Source organism: Peromyscus eremicus, chromosome 12, assembly GCF_949786415.1.
Source record: "Peromyscus eremicus chromosome 12, PerEre_H2_v1, whole genome shotgun sequence".
In the NCBI taxonomy this organism is placed as follows: Eukaryota; Metazoa; Chordata; class Mammalia; order Rodentia; family Cricetidae; genus Peromyscus; species Peromyscus eremicus.
Window position 1 is genome coordinate 79,063,484 of NC_081428.1, and position 16,997 is coordinate 79,080,480.

Consider the following 16,997-nt stretch of genomic DNA (forward strand, 5'->3'; position numbering starts at 1 on the left):
CCCTCACATACAGAAGACACAATCTCCCATCACCATCCTGCTCCTTGACTCTTAGAGTCTTTCCTTCTCCTCCAAGGAAGTTTGCTGAGCTTTAGGTGGAGAAGTCGCACTGCGCATGTACCAGGTGGGGTGGGCACTCCACAGTCGTGCCTTCTCTGACCAGTTGTGGATGTCTGTGTATGATAAATCTCTTCATGTACAACGTCTGGTTACTTACAGAGAAAATGTGAAGTTTTTGCATTACAATAAAAAAAAAGCACTCAGAGATTTTCTGTTCTTCTGGATGGAAAAACAAAAAAAGAAACTGTTAAGAAATTCACTTTCCACAATTAGTGTTCATGTTCTCATTATTGTTACATTTGCTTCTCAGAAGCTAAAATCCAGCCATGGCCGTGAGTCTGTGATGGATCTTCATTGTACATCTGTTCCTATCAGGGCTTTTGCTCATCACAAAAATGAAATGAGATAATATTCACACCCTTCAAGTATTTTCCGAATGAGAAACATGTCCTTTATTTTACTGTATTTTGCAAAATATGTTCTTGGTCAAATGTTGTAAAATAACTATCAGAATAATTTAGCTACAACAAAGACTGGCTTATGAATTAACTTCACTGTGATTGACTTTACTTCAAGACACTGGAACGGTGGTAGGTGCAGTGAGGGCGTCTGTGGGAATCTGTCTTCTCTTAGGTTCGCGTTGCTTGATTTGATCTCAACCTGAGATAAAACATAATTACAACATTTCTACCTTCCCTTCCCCACCTCCAAACCCTCCCGTACACCACTCCTTGTTCTTTTATATTCATGGCTTCATTTTTGTTGTTCTATTGTTAATTGTTGTTACTTGTGGGTAGATAGATAGATAGATAGATAGATAGATAGATAGATAGATAGATAGATAGATAGATCCTGCTTCTATTTTGTCCCTGAAACACATCTTTGCAGACATTGTAATACAATTTAGAAAGTTGTTATATGAAGTGATACTAGATAATAGGATAAATAGAAAATAAGTGTTTGTTGTCCCTCTTAGATACAAGCGGTACCCGGGACAACACGAAGGCAGACTGCACCGCTCAGTTCATAGCATTTTTGGATTTTGTTTTGGACAAGATGTTGCTCTGTTTTTTAGGGTGGCCTTCACACTTTTCCACTCTCTACCTCAGGATCCTGTGTTCTGGAAGTACAGGCATTAGCCAACAACTTGGCTGTTGTTGGTCTTTGTACTGTTGACACAATTGTAAGTCTAGTCAAAGGAGAATATGTGCAGAGAAAGCAAACACAGACGACAATCATATTGATTAAATAGTATGCATTAATTTGTTAAGATCTTAACTTGATATTAAATCTTGTAGCAGCTTCATACACCACAGCTATCCAGAGATATTCTAAGAACTTTTTATTCACGGTGGCTCCTTAGCAGCCATTTTTAGCTACATTTCCCAAACACCCTCAGTTCTCCAGTATGCATCAACGTCGGATTGACCTGGAGCCCAGGCTTCTGTCACTATGTTCATTCTACGGCTTCCTGTGCCCTAAACACTGAGTGCTGCTGCACTATTTGGCTAAATGCAGCATTGCATCTGTGCCAGATGGAAGGAAATGCAAGCGCTCACTGTGACAGCAGGGATGAAGGAGAAATGGGTGAAAGAGAGTTTCACTCAATTCCTAAAAAAAGGCAATCTCTATTTTTAGTACAGCATCTTGGAGAACTCTTTGTACAGGGAGGAATAACAAGTGAAAATGAACAAGCCAAATACTGTAAAGTGGGGTGTGGGAAAAATATTAGCCAATACAAAACCAACATGTTTCCTCTTTTTGTGAGTAATCACTGAGATGGGAAGGAGGAGTGTTTAAAAGGATTAGCACAGAGGGAGGAGATGTAAGTGATGCTCCTTAGGAGTAAAATTCCAGTGGATGTCGGGAAACTAGAACACCATAAAGAGTTTAAAGGATGATCATACAAAAACCCTGCTGTATGGTGCTCTAATGGTCTGTGCACTCCAAGCAAGCCAACGTGTTCAGATTTTTTTCCTCTATGTTTTAAAGCTCTGTGTTTAGACACCTGCTTCCCTAGAGTCTCCTCAGTGAGGGCAGCAGATTCATTAGGAACAACAGCCTTCTTACTCCAGGAGCCTGGGGAGAACTGTAGCTCACCCCCAGTGTGTGCACACACTCACAAGCAGATAGGTGTGATTACTCAGCACGGTTTGCATCATCTAAGTTGAGAATTTTCTCTGTATAGGACATGAGAATCCATATGCTATCAAGATGAGTGAACTTGGAAATGATGCATTTATGGCCCTGGGTCCAAGCAAATACACCGCTTATCTCAACATCCAAAAGGTGGTGCAGGAGCTGCAGGCCCATCACGTGCCAGGAAGATTCATCCTAAAGCCCAAGGAGACACCCAGAGGCCATCAGCAGAGCAGTGCGTCTCTTCCCTGTAAGTGTTCAGGTTCTCTGGCTTTTAAATCCTTCTGTTGCCTTTTTCCTGCAATTATTACAACGAACCCCAACTGACATTACTTTTCCAATAAAAGATGGTAACAGTTTGGGAAATATTTTCACAAGAACAGAAATTCTCCTTAATATATTTTTGTCGTGACCATTATGTGTAAAGCAATGCTAATTTAGATTTTTCATTCTTCATCTCTCAGTTTGCACAGTAGGAAATCAATAAATTTTTCTAGGATTATTTAATCACCCAATGTTTCCAGACGCAGTAGCACATGTTTCATTGGTCACAGGGATCTTAATGATCACCTCACCTAAAACCTGTTCTGTCAGCCTGACGACTGGAGGTGTATTTCAGGAAGCACCAGTTGAGTGTTGTTCCTGTCTTTCTTAGTTGAGGACTAAGTATTTGGGTTAAAATCAAGGGACAGAGCCTTCCTCTGAACACAATTAAAGCTAAGGATTAAAATACACTTAGGTAGATTAAAAATAATAAAATCAGGTTAAGAAGAAAGATGAACATTGCTTAAAAGTATTCAAACTGTCCTTGCCCATATCTAGTTATCAAACATCTGTACCTGTCAGCATGGAGGAAATTCTCTAGGATGTGAGGGTGGCTGTGTTTTCTCCTTTCACGTTGGTGGGATGTGAAGGCCAGTAGAATGATAGCCTGGCTTCAGGCCTATGCACCTTCTAGAGGCTGCTGTCCCAAATGGAGAATAGCAAAGTGTTCTGTTCTATCCAGTTTCCCTAAACCCATCTATGTTAGGGTTGACATTATTAGGGCTGACACAGAGTTCTGTGATGAACATTATTATTACAAAGAGTTCTGTGTCCATGCATTGAGCTGAGCAGTGCTTTTGGTGAACTGTATAAATAGTATACCATTTTATTAATTCTTTGGTATTTTCATATAGTGTGTTTTATCACATTTAAACTATTCCAAGATCAACTCCTCCTCTATCAACACACTCAACTGTTTTCCTCTTCTTTCCCCCCTTAAAACAGTGGTTCTCAACCTGCCTAATGCTATGACCCTTTAATACATACAGTTCCTCATGTTGTTGTGAGTCCAACCATAAAGTTATTTAGTTGCTATTTCATAACTGTAAATTTGCTACTGTTATGAATCATAATATAAACATCTGAAATGTGACCCCAAGGGCGTCTTGACCCAAAGATTGAGAACCACTGCCTTAAAACATAACAATATCAAATCCAATCTGTGTTGTCCATGTGCCCTTTGGTAGGGGTCATCCCCTGGGGTATGCTCTACCTCTACTATAGGCCACACCCTTAAGGAAAATAGAATCTCAACATTGTAGCAGCTGTCAATTGCCTACACTGCCTCAGGTAGGCATGGGCCTCTCTACATACCTCCCTCTTTGATGGGAAAGGTCCTTGGACGTACTATAACAGCTGTTCAGAGTTCACAGCTGCAACTGATGTACTGAGTATTGAAAAGATTTTGTTGACTCCATAACAAAACTGTTAATGGCTTTGACCATCTTTCTGCCCTCTTTTTGTGCTGATACTTGAGCTTTGATAGGAGGGAATATAATATAGACACCATATTTAGGGATCTGCCTTCCAAAGAGACTTATTTTCAGCACATTGGCCAGTTGTGGAAATCTGTGTTGATCACCATCACTTCTCTGACAGGGGTTGTGTGGTGCACTGATCTACGAGTATAAAATCACACAATTAGGAGTCACTGTAATACTGTTCACATTTAGCATCTTAATACTACTAGTATTTCCACTATGGCCTCTGATCCATGTACCAAAACTGGTGCCAGGTACGGGGTCCATCTTGCCCACTGAATCTGAAATCCACTCAGAACGTGGTTGGCGGGTCCCATGCCAGTTGTACCACTGTTGCCCCGCTGGCTGTATCTATCTGCCAGGCATCACGCTACTGTAGTTCCCAGGGTTACAGCTGGGTATTTCTGTTGAGTACTTCCCTCTTCCAGTACTGTGCCTATATAGCACAGTAGAGATCAGATAAAGCATCAGGTCAGTTTCAAATTGATGTATTTGTTTCTGGGAGCCCATCAATAGAGTCTATGTATTTCCATAGCACATCATCAAAGCATGTTTAGGATTAATTATCCTTCCTCGTCTGCACTCTTCTATCCTGCATTCCCATTCTTACTCTATTCAAGCTTTGTGTTACATTATTACCTTTTCTCCATGTGTTCAATATCCCCAGTTTCAAAATTCCCTGTCATGGTCCTTACTTGCTTCTTGACTTCTGTATCAATTCCAAATAATCTACAATTTTTTTTTTTTTTTGGTTTTTTCAAGACAGGGTTTCTCTGTGTAGTTTTGGTGCCTGTCCTGGATCTCACTCTGTAGACCAGGCTGGCCTCGAACTCACAGAGATCCCCCTGGCTCTGCCCCCCAAGTGCTGGAATTAAAGGTGTGCGCCACCACGGCCCGGCGATCTACAGTTTTGAGTAGCCAACTTACTGTGAGGTTCCAGAGCCAGGATCAGCTACACTCCTGTGTAGTGCCATGTACAGGGAGCTGAGTTTATTTAAAGAGTAAACTCCCCAAAAGCCAAGTGAACAGGTAAATAAAGGTATTTGGTGGAATTCCAACTGTCTTCTACATGACATGTCTGTTCAGGTTTAACTCCTTAACATATGTAACCTGTTTATGCACGTGTTATGGTGCATAAATAGTCTGAGAGACCATCAGACTATTGAAGTGATGATCTCCATTCTCCTCAGACTCAGAGAAAAGAGTTAGAAGACGCTCTCTCCTAAGTCGGATATTTCAATGGGGCACGCCCACCTGCTGTGACCATGTGCTTCCCAAGACTCCAGCCTCAACTACTGGTGGCCTCTTCTGTAATTCTCTCGGGGCTATTTGCAAGGATGGTAATCTGCCGTCTTCAATTCTGGTGAGCATTATTTTTTTCTTGTGGCCATCTGAGCAGGAACGTCTATGGATGGTAAAACATCCTCTTTAGGTCATTTCTCTAAGTGGAGGATTATTAGACAAACCATTACTTAGCTGAGGGAGCTACTCTACATCTTTTTAGGAAAAACATCCCAATATTGTTCTGATGAAACACAGAAAGCAAACAGAAAAACACATTCTAGCTCCTTCCACTGCTCAGCAATGATCACCCTGACTTTCTGTAGGCCTATAATGTGCTCTACAGATGCAATGTTCTCCAACAACTCTGCCCCACATCCAGTTTCTTCCTTCAGCTCCACACTGGCCCCAGATATAATTTCATGGCCATTTCATCACAGTCTCATCATTCTGATAATCTATATACCTGGCATGTTTTGATTTACATTTCAAGTGCTTAAATATTAAAAAAAAAAAAAAAACTTTCCCTTTTCGAAGTATCGATCCTATAATCCTGACAAACGATGTCAAAGAATGACTCAGATTTTGGCCTGTGTCATTACAAGTAAGTGACCAAACTGTCAGTAGAAACACCGAGTGTCCAACATCTTCACCGTGGTGATGCTTGCACTGCATACGGAACCAGTCTATCAATCAGATCAGGTTCACTTTGATGGTGTTTGCACTGCATACGAAACCAGTCTATCAGATCAGGTTCACTGTGGTGATGTTTGCACTGCATATGGAACCAGTCTATCAGATCAGGTTCACTGTGGTGATATTTGCACTGCATACGGAACCAGTCTATCAGATCGGGTTCACTGTGGTGATGTTTGCACTGCATACGGAACCAGTCTATCAGATCAGGTTCAGGAATGACAGAAGAGTAAATCTTAAATAAGTCATAAAAGCTGGCAGTAGCCACGACTCTCATACCCGGCCTCTGCCAATTCAATAACTAAAAGCCCCAGTTGGATTGTATATGGTACCCGAGCTTCCATGGTAAATCACAGGCAGGTGAGGTTGTGGGTCCCTTGGCTTCATCCTATACTGAAAACTGAAAATACGAAGACAGAGCAGAAGGAAATGAAAGGCCGATTCAAAAGAATACAATTAGAAAAGGGACCGTGTAAATAACGATTTAAGCCTCATTATAGAGAGCCAGGGACATAATGGAAGTGGGAATAGGGTCCTAATCAGAGAAGAATCCAATAGGAAACGGGATGACATACTGGGGAAAGGCATTCACAGGGAGGACAAGAGAGTGCCAGGGACAGTGTCCAGGCCTAGAGACAGATTGATTTTAGAGCATCAATCACCGTAGAGGAAAGTCTTCTTCAAACCTGTTCCCAGTTCTCAGCATGAAATGATAGAGTGGTTTGGGGAGTAGAACACGTGTAGAATCCTCAGATTCAGTCAACCTGTGTTCCCTTCACACAGCTCTCTAAGCACTTGTACCTGTCTTAGTCACCGGTCTATTACTGGGGAGGGTCACCATGCTCACGACAACCCTTATAAAGGAAAACTCTTAACTGGGTTGCCTTACACTACAGAGGTTTAGTCCTTTATCATCATGGGTGCGTGCAGGCAGACATGATGCTGAAGAAGGAGCTGAGATCCTTCATCTAGATCCACAGGCAGCAGGAAGAGAGAGAGACTGGGCCTGACATGGGCTTTTGATACCTCCAATCCCAACCCCAGTGACACATTATTTCCAACAAGCCACACCTCCTAAGCCTTTCAAATAGTGCCACTCCTGGTGAGTAAGCATTGGAACCATGGGGACCATTCTCTTTCAAATCCCACACCCCGTTGCTCTGGTTCTGAGGAAGACTCACACTGAGCTCTGCAAGTGTGGCTTTATAATGGCAGGTGTTTGTCTTTTCCCCTCAGGATATGCTGTCCCTTCTGAATGAAAACGGACCTGATGTGGAAGGAATATTTAGAAAGTCAGCCAATGCAGCCTCCTGCCAAACACTGAAGGAGAAGCTGGATTTGGGAAAGGATGTAAATCTAAGGGAGGAATCCACCCTCGTTGTGGCGTCTGTTTTAAAGGTAGAGGATGTTCTGGCATCATCCACGATCATCATTTCTCTGAAGCTGCGCGTGAACCATTTAATTACGATTACCCGAGAGTGATAACAGGATGGCATTGTTTACTTTTGCATTGCTGGGATGAGGCACCAGGACCAAGGCAAATTACAAAAGAAAGAGTTTACTTTGGCTCACAGTTCAGAGGGGTGAGTGTCCATCACAGAAGGGAGGAACGGCCGCTGGAGCAGGAAGCTTGGAAACAACATCTGTAGCCTCAACCTCGAAGCAGAGTCAGGACACTGGAAGTCGGGGGAGGCTGTGGACTTTCAGTGACATATCCCTCCAGCAAGGTTGCACCCCCTCTACAAACAGTGCCACTAACTAGGAACAAGTGTTCAAGTGCCTGAGCCTACATATTAATTCAAAGCACCACATTTGGCCATCTAGGCGCCACGGCCTTTGTCCACACGGTAATGCAAACAGTCCAACAGCCTTGTCACCACCATCATTTACAGTTTATTCCTTCAAAAGTCAGAGATTCTCTTAAGACTCGGACATCTTTTAATTTTAGACTCCTTTAAAATCAAGAGACAAATCACATGCATCAAACATGCAATGTCACAGAATACCATTCCAACAGGGAGCGTGAGGACGTAGTGAGAAAGTACTGGACTAAAGAAAGACCAAACTCTGGCAGGGAAAGAGAGAAGTCCGGTAGCACTGTGTCGCCTCATGTCTGGTACTCCAGCTTCACTGGGCTGAGGCAGCTCCACCCTCCAGCTTTTCTGCCTGAAACCTGCCTCTGTCTCTCCTGTGACCCCACTCCCCGTACGTAGCTCTCCTTGGCAGAGGTCACCTGGCTCTACATCCCCAGCTGAGATCTCCACTCAACACAGGTTTCACTTCCACAGCCTCCGCAAGTCCCCTCCCCTCCCCTCCCCTCCCTCCCCTCCCCTCCCCTCTCCTCTCTCTCCCCTCTCTCTCCCCTCTCCTCCTCTCTCCTCTCCTCTCCTCTCCCCTCCCCTCTCCTCCCTCCCCTCCCCTTCCCTCCCCTCCTCTCTCCTCTCCCCTCCCCTCTCCTCCCCTCCCCTCCCCTCCCCTCCCCTCTCTCTCCCCTCTCTCTCCCCTCTTCTCTCTCCTCTCCTCTCCTCTCCCCTCCCCTCTCCTCCCCTCCTCCTCCCCTCCCTCCCCTCCCCTCCCCTCCCTTCCTCCCCTCCCCTTCCCTCCCCTCCCCTCCCTCTCTCTCCCCTCTCTCTCCCCTCTCCTCTCTCCTCTCCTCTCCTCTCCCCTCCCCTCTCCTCCCCTCCCCTCTCCTCCCCTCCCCTCCCCTCCCCTCCCCTCCCCTTCCCTCCCCTCCCCTCCCCTCTCCTCTCCTCTCCTCTCTCCTCTCCCCTCTCTTCTCTCTCACAGCCCCTTGCCCTCTCAGGACCTTCACACAGGAACTCCTCTGCCACACACAATGGCATCAGCTGTCTGAAATATCATGGGCAGATAATATTTCAGACACAAGTCCTCACTGTTGAATCCTTCACGCCCCTAAAGGTAGCGCCACCTGGTGGTCATTGCCATGGCCTGCTGCCAGTTTGGGACGGACGGACTCAACAAGGCCCTTGAACCCCAGCAGCAGGGGAGCTTTTTTTTCAGATCCTGGAAGGGGATCCTGGAAGGGGGATGCTGGAAGGGGGGGGATGCTGGAGGCACAGTGGGGGGCCCTAGCTGTTACAGAACTTTCCCTATTGTCCCATGCCAAGCAGGAGGCCTCTCCTTAACAGGGGAATATCCCTGACCATTGGGGCTATGACAAGTAAGCTCCCCACCCGCTTTTCTCTCCAGCCGTGTGTTTCATACCATCTTCTCCTGCTTTCTCTTCATCATTACAGACCCCCTTAAGCATTATTACCAAAAACCACGTTGCAGATTCAGTAATATTCTGTCTGTCATATTTCCTCCACCAAAAAAAAAAAAAAAAAAAAATGGGTGCGTTAATTTTTAATTGCCCTCAGGCAAGTTAGGAGGACAAGGACAGAAGGCAGCCAGATTCTTCTACAGAATGTCACACGCATGTCCTCTAACCCAGTAGCTGTTATTTTTCCCACTGGTACCTTGAGTGAGGCCTTCATCATCCTTATCCTCTCGTAGTTCCAAGCATCTAGCAGAATCACCCCTTAGGTTCAGCTAGCGTTCTGTGGCTTTTGTAGCTTAAGGTCCAAAGACTTCCATATTCTTCTGAAAAACAACATAATCAGGTTTGAGAGCAACACCCCACTGTCTGGTACCTACTACCCAGTTAGTTACTTTTTGTCAATGAGATAAACATCATGTACAGTTTATTCTGGCTTCAGTTCCAGAGGATAAGGGTCCATCCTGGCAGGGGGACATGGCTGGTGACAGGAGCAGGAAGCAGAGACAGGGACGTGGAGTGGGGCAATGCCATGGACCCTCAGAGTGACCCCAGGCATATTTGCTCCAGGAATAGCCACACCACCTTCCCAGACAGTGCCAGCACCGAGGACCAAGTGTTCAAAGGTCTAAGCCTCTGAGTGCACCACAGGTACAGCACGTAAACTGAGAGGTGACATTATAGGAGTCACCCACCGAGGCTCAGAGCACCATATGCCAGACCTCTTTTACTTTGCAATCTCATAGCACCCTTTCAATTTCACTCTGGAACAACTCAGTCATAATAATACCAAAATTTGTAACAGTAAGTATTTTGTAAAGTATAGACTTATTTTGCTGAATTCCTAACAAACTAGGCATTCTGACTTTGAGTTCAACACTGTCTTTCTCATGAAGACAAAATTTCCAACACTATAAAATTTAAATTTAGAAAATAGCTACAATCAATGAAATCTGCTCGAGGGAGCATGAAGAGTTTGCTGCTTTGCATCCTTTCCATCCCATCTCGAACACTTTTACTTTAAACTGGCCCTCCTTCTCGGCACGACCCTGTTCTCTGTCACCTTCACAGCCTCTGGAGTCCTGTGCTGCTGTCTGACATTCCAAACGCACCCACAGGGTCCTGACACACAAGGAGGATCTTCATTTTCAAACCTGTTTTTAATGAGTCCAAATTCTAACCTGCATGAAATAGGCAATAGATTTAGGAATTCTGACATTTTAATTGATTTCTACAAAACAAAAAATAACGATTTTAAAAAGATAAACTGAAATCACAGATTTCTATGTAAAATTAGAGAAGGGGAAATTTTAGAGCAGAAAAGGAATCAACCCATCCTGGTGATTTTTAACAACTCCAACATATGTGATAATGTGGTAATGACTTCAAAAAGATCTATGAAATTAAGGATCTCGGTTACATATCATTTAGCTTCATGATGTATACTGGATGTTCAGAAATGGATAGCCACAGAAAAGTATCCTATGTTAGGTATTCAAAGAAGTGGGATGCTGCTCTCTTTGAGGTACACACAGGAACTTGATTTATTTTATAGCAAGACTTCAGTTGCCTACCATCATGTTTTCTAACCAAGGCCTTCATAACAGCATGCCCAATGCTAAAGAATTTGCATAAATTACAAATGAGTATTCAGTCAGGAGCACACTGAACTTGCCACCGAGATGTTTATAAGCAGTGGCCCAATGGTACATTCCATGGAATAATTTTCTTGGATCAAGTTATAAATCATTTCCTGTCTCATCAGTGGACTCTGGTGTCATTGCCCTAAGAAGCCAGAGAAGGGATCTATGATTTCAGAGCATTTATGTGTGTCACATGATGCAAAATTACAACTGATGCCTCCAAAACTCTCAGAAGGTGCCATGGCTACAGTGTAGTCTGGCTCCAGACACTGGGACCTCCGATGCGAAAAAAAGTGGTATAACCATAACTTCCACAGTGGGTTTTGTGTGCCCATGTCATATTAATTGTAAATGAAGTCTGGTTGTGTTCATTTAACCTTCCATCTTTACATACCATCAGCTCAAAATTACTATTACGAATGAGCATTTACTAAATTACATAATCATGGCAATTAACGCGAGGGCATTGCTTGAGCTACTAAGTACTAAGTATTTTGGCAATATTTAGAAGGACCAGCATAAACAGGGTATCTGTAACAAAGCTAACAACCCACCAGGAAATCATCTTGTCATTGAAGATACAAATTAAGGTTAAAGCTTCTCTCATTATTTTCCTTTTTTTTTTTTTTTCCTCTGTGGAAGTCAGGCTGGCTTCTAAGTTGAGCTCATCCTGCCTCAGCTTCCTGAGTTCTGGAATTACAGGTGCATGCTGCCAAGCTTGCCCCAGCTACATAGATCTTAGGAGACAGATTTGCTAATTTATGATGTAATCATCACTTTTACAAAGTGACACTTTTCCTCTCTCTCAATGAAGCAGCCCTCACTCCATGTGTGTTCAAGACAGTGTTCAGAGCGCTTGCTCCAGAACCTTTCTGACTAGGGGTGAAAACAGCATTCAAAAGGAATAAACAGAGTGTACGTGTTTCTTTCATTGAAAATAATCGATTTTGAACTAGTACACCAGCATGTCTCACTTTGTACTTGACTGTGTGAACATCAGGAAGTCTGACCTGAGAAGAGCTCCATCTTCATCCCCACCCCCACCAGACTCCGCCCTTAGCGCTCCAGTTTCAGTCCAGTAAATCCAAACCCCCTCTGCTGTGCCACTCAGCAGGTTACAAAGTTCTGTGTGGGGTGCAGGCTTGGGGAGCTTTGGAGGGATTGAGGTCTAAGCTGAATTCTTCAACTGAGGATTTTATCAGTAATTTTCCAGTATACATTTTCTATAAGATTAATAGTTATTATTATTCTCTGTAAGGATTTCCTGCGAAATATCCCAGGAGGTGTATTCCCATCCAGCCTCTATGATAAATGGCTGGCTGTCACTGATCAAGAGAATGAGAAGGAAAGAATCTCCACCATCCAGAGGTAACGATGCACTACTTGATTTGGAACAACAAAAATGCAGACAATATATTCTGATGAATGTGACTAAAATCATGCCAAGCACCAAAGGATTCTTTAGTCCACACACACAGAGCATCCTTTTAAAGGAGAGCTATGTCGAAGAACGTCACGGTAGTGATGCCTGTAATCTCACGATGTGACAGGCTAGGGTGGAGATCATCGTCGGTAGTGGGCCACAGTCAGGTTACTCAGTGATTCTAGGACAGCTGTGGCTACAGTGTAGGACAGTCTCAGAAAACAAAGGCAATATCTTACTACTACGGTGTATTATTTTTCTCCTAATACAATTATTAGGGAATGTATAGCAATACACAAACACTGAACACATGACACAGATAGAGGAAATTCACTGCCTTATGGGACATTTTGGTCATCCAGTCTATCAGTGAGATGGTTTCAACAGTCTTAAATGGTTAACTAACAGAGAAGTCCATATCCAGACACGAATTGAATTCTATGAAACATTTCTGTGTCCATGAATTCCTCGAATGAACTCTCAGATACCAGGTAGGCTCTGGGTTCTAATACCCACACAGAAATGCTTGTTACCTTAAAAATAAGGGTTTATTAAATTTTCATTCTTTCATTTATTAGTGTTTGTTTTAGTAAGTTTTGTGGTGTTGTGAGTTTTCAATATGTTTATATAAATTATATATTAATAAATTTTGCTCAAATTATACTGCAGAACCTTGGGTAAAACAATTAAAGCAATGTTTTTAGAACACATTATTCTCTTTTAACCTCAATTAACTATATATGATATACAACTTTTTCTTTCCCTTTCTCCATGTTTAGAACTTCATAAGTAAAATTTCCTGTTTCAAAAGAATTTATCTCTGTTCAGTCTTTTAGAGCAACTGCCAACACCGAACCTCATCCTCTTGAGACAGCTGTTTCAGGTCTTACACAGCATTGAGAGACATTCATCAACTAACTATATGACATCTTATAACTTATCCGTGTGTATAGCACCAAGTATTGTGAGCCTGCCTAGCTCCCACAAGTTGGGACTAGGAAATGAAGTCTCAAAACAGGTAATGAGATGTATGTTTCTATGCTTTGGTTTGGTACAACGTTCTGCCCAGGTGTCATGCAAGGAGGTTTCTCTCATCCAGTTATTTCCATTTGGAGAAATAGTTGAGTAACCATTTCTGATTCAGGCACCTTCCTCATTCTACAACACAATGGATGAAGAAACTACTATGTCTAGCGATGAAATACTCATCTTCACCTGTTCCTGGAATTTCTAACTTGTCATTGATTGGTCCCATTTCTTTTCAACCTATGAGAAGCACATTTTAATAGAGTGCCTGGTAAAACAAAATTGTTTATTTTTGTGAGGAATCAGGGAAAGAATAAAGAAAGGCTAGAAGCCTATCACCTCCCACAGAGGCACCTTAAACATCATATTATCCACCACTAGTCCTTGCCTCTATAAGCAGACCTCCAAATTAATCCTGGGGAACAAGTCTTCAACATATGAGCCTCCTGGGGAATATCAAATACTAAACTAGGGCACATTTCATCTTTGATAATGGAAGCCAAGTAAAAATTCTAGAATTTCCTAATGGAAGTAAAAAATGGCTAATAAATCAATACAAGCTCCACTGAATAGGCAGGCTGCGGGACATCATGCACGGAGGCAATGATCTTGACTCCCAGGCATGCTCTCTCCAGATGCCTTCTTCCTACACAGAAGACCCAGAGGAGCTCAGCTGCCCACAGTTTAGATGCTTTGTGTAAAACCTGAAGTTCTTTTATTTTTATTTTTTTATTTTGGTGGTTTGTAAATCTGAATGACAAACTCTGTCTCTTAACCCCATACATTTAATGTATGTTTATTAGTTCCTTTTCTCACTGTAATGATAAAAACATCTGGCAAAGACAACTCCAGGAATGAGATTGTTTTAGCTCACAGTTTGAAGTGATGCAGTCCATCACATGTGAAGCACAGAGTCGGGGACGTGAACTATCTGTGCAGTTGCAGTCAGGAAGTAGAGAGCAAAGGAAACAGTGCTCACCTGGCTTCTTCATTCATTCCCCTTCTATTCATTCTGACTTCACGTTCAAAGGTTGTACATCCTCATTCAGGATTCGTCTTCTGTCCTTAATTACTCCTCTGTAGACACACCCTCACAGACATTCCTGGAGCTGTGCCTTCTGGGTGATTGCAAAGCCATTCAAGTTTAATGAACCTTAGTCATCATATTGAAGACCTTGAACAGTAACCGATGGTACTTCCTTGACTGTATTTTAAGATCTGTTCCTGAATATTATTGTAACTTTCACAGTTCTTTAAAAAAAAAAATTATAGCAATTTTTATCAGAAGTTTGTATTTCAAATTTTCCTAGCTCTGTCTTCTATGCCAAATGCAATTCATAACTATATCAAATGACAACATGTCATTTTTGTCCTCTGTTGTTACAGATTTCTCTTGTGCAGTTTTTTATTGAGAATTTTCAAAAGATATTTGAAGACAACACCAGTACACTTTCAGGTGAAAGCTCAGTGATAACTAGTAACAGGGAGGAGATTTCGGATACCTTCAATTACTTCATTGATTTAAGTGCTGCCCAGGATGAGGAGAAAAGCTGTGTTAATGAAAGGACCCATTCCAAGGGTGATGCTGTGCCACAACATCTGTCTGCTGCTCCTCACGAGGGAGGTTTCCCAGGTGAGAGAAGGTTTTTTACACTCTGAGAAGGAAAAGCAGGGTAAGAGAATATCCACATATTCAGATAGTTGCTAATTCAATCCGAGCAACATCAGGGCATACTATGTCATTACAGGATTGACAAATTCCTCAAATAAAACTGTATGTGGAAGCTCATACTTGTACCTGATTGATATGCCCAAAAAAACCCATGTGGGGTGCCCATTTTACACATGCTGTACTTATCTTCACTCTTCCGACTGGTCCATGAGACCACATAGATTGCTAGTGCTCTTTGAAATAATTTGAAAGAGCCATGATCTTTGGGGAAAAATTACTTCAGTTAACACCAAACAAACGTTCTAGAGAACAAAGCGTTGTGTCGCACCTTATGACCTGTGTTGTTAATTGTCAAAGTATTCTCTCAGCCCTTCTGATTCTATCTCAAATACAGAAAAATACGGTTATCAGGAAGATTAAATATAATTTATTGCATTAAGTTTGTTCACTATTGTCTGGAAGCCAGCAAAGTTTCCCCTGAATCAGCAGTTAGCCTCCTGCAAGGGCAGCTTTTAAAGTGGCTAGCGGCATTTCACTGTCCAGAGTGGAGATGAAAGTCAGATTTGGGACAATATTTACAAAACTCATTACAATCAGAATGGAGGTTAGTCTAGTGTCAGGAAGGATGTGTATACCAAGATGACATGTCTATGTTTCATTCAACAGTGAGCATGGAACAACCTCTGGATCCTAGACTATTAAATGTCACAGTGTTCTACAGAAGGAACAACTGCAGCATGACATCTGTGGCCCCATCTGGATCCGCCCACCTGGACACCTGCCTGTGATGTCCTCACTGGAGACTACAGTCTCCTCCGCCACACTTCGCTTATTTCTTTAGTGCTACATTATTGTACTCTGAATTATTTTTTACCAACACTTCCAAGATTTGTTAGAACATGATTTAAATCCTGTTCCGTCCAGAAATAACTGATTCTTCAACAAAAGAATGGACAGACACCAAAAACTAAGCAGCTGAAAGATGCTCTTAAACTTCTTGGACCTGAGACCTGAATCAGCACCACTCGGGTACCAGCTCATTTCACGTGACTGTTCCTTTTCCTCCTTCATTGTTCATATAGACAAGACTTTTCTTGAAATCTCCCTGATTATATATTACTATGTTTATTGTATCATATGGATTCTATTTAGCATTTGTATTTGTTTTGTTGTATTAAATATATTCTTTATTGTTATAGTAAATATTCTAGAATCTGATTGCTTAGACAATGTTTTGTTCATGACTTCCATGAACTCTTTAGAAGAGGCTCAAAAGGGTCTTATGTCTGTTCTCAGCTGTAATGAAGACTGCAGTCATCTGGGACCTTAACTGTGAGGTTCCTGTACATTCTGTCATCTGGAGCTGGCTTGTTACCTGGCCTTTGTCTATGACAATTTAGTCCAGACTTTAGATGTTGCAGAGCAAGAGTGAACCAGCAAAGGAGGTCACTGATTTTCAAGACACCACTCCCTTCAAGTTTATTAATATCTCATTGGTCAAGGTCAAGTTTACTAATATCTCACTAGACAAGGTCTATGATGAGAGAGTTAAGCCCAAAGTCCATGATGGTGCTCATGAGAGGCAGTAGAAGGCCAGCTACCAGGAATGAGAAATGAGGCCTTTATTGTCATGGGAGGCTCTTATTTGCAACATGTCCAACTGCTGAATCAAACTCAATGTAACTTCACTACAACACAACATCATTTCTTCAGCTTTAGGCATTCAATGAATGCATTGGAAACACATTCCAAAGGAACTGAGGCACATCTTACCCTTGGGGATTAAGTTAAACAAAAGCTTAAACAAAATTGGTGTGCTGTACTCTCCTGTGTTTAACAATCAAAATACAAAATTGTGTATAAATCTTGTTATTAGGTCATCAGCAGAAACAGCAGATCTTGCTGACATATGCATAATGAAACCTGAGAATGCTCAAATCATGAAATATGTGCTATGCATGTATAAAACACAAAA

The 16,997-nt window shown here is 42.3% G+C and overlaps 1 protein-coding gene across 1 annotated transcript in view; it reads left to right on the plus strand.

The window, feature by feature from the left end:
- LOC131922225 (rho GTPase-activating protein 20-like) overlaps positions 1–16,240 on the plus strand; it is a 36,353-nt gene extending 20,113 nt beyond the window's left edge. The window contains exons 8-14 of the mRNA XM_059276994.1: positions 2,249–2,449; positions 5,195–5,367; positions 7,218–7,379; positions 12,160–12,269; positions 13,153–13,342; positions 14,737–14,983; positions 15,689–16,240. Of these exons, the coding sequence (XP_059132977.1) occupies positions 2,249–2,449; positions 5,195–5,367; positions 7,218–7,379; positions 12,160–12,269; positions 13,153–13,342; positions 14,737–14,983; positions 15,689–15,810 (1,205 nt within the window). The 3' untranslated portion in view covers positions 15,811–16,240. The remainder of the gene's footprint in view (positions 1–2,248; positions 2,450–5,194; positions 5,368–7,217; positions 7,380–12,159; positions 12,270–13,152; positions 13,343–14,736; positions 14,984–15,688) is intronic.
- Positions 16,241–16,997: the final 757 nt, after the last annotated feature.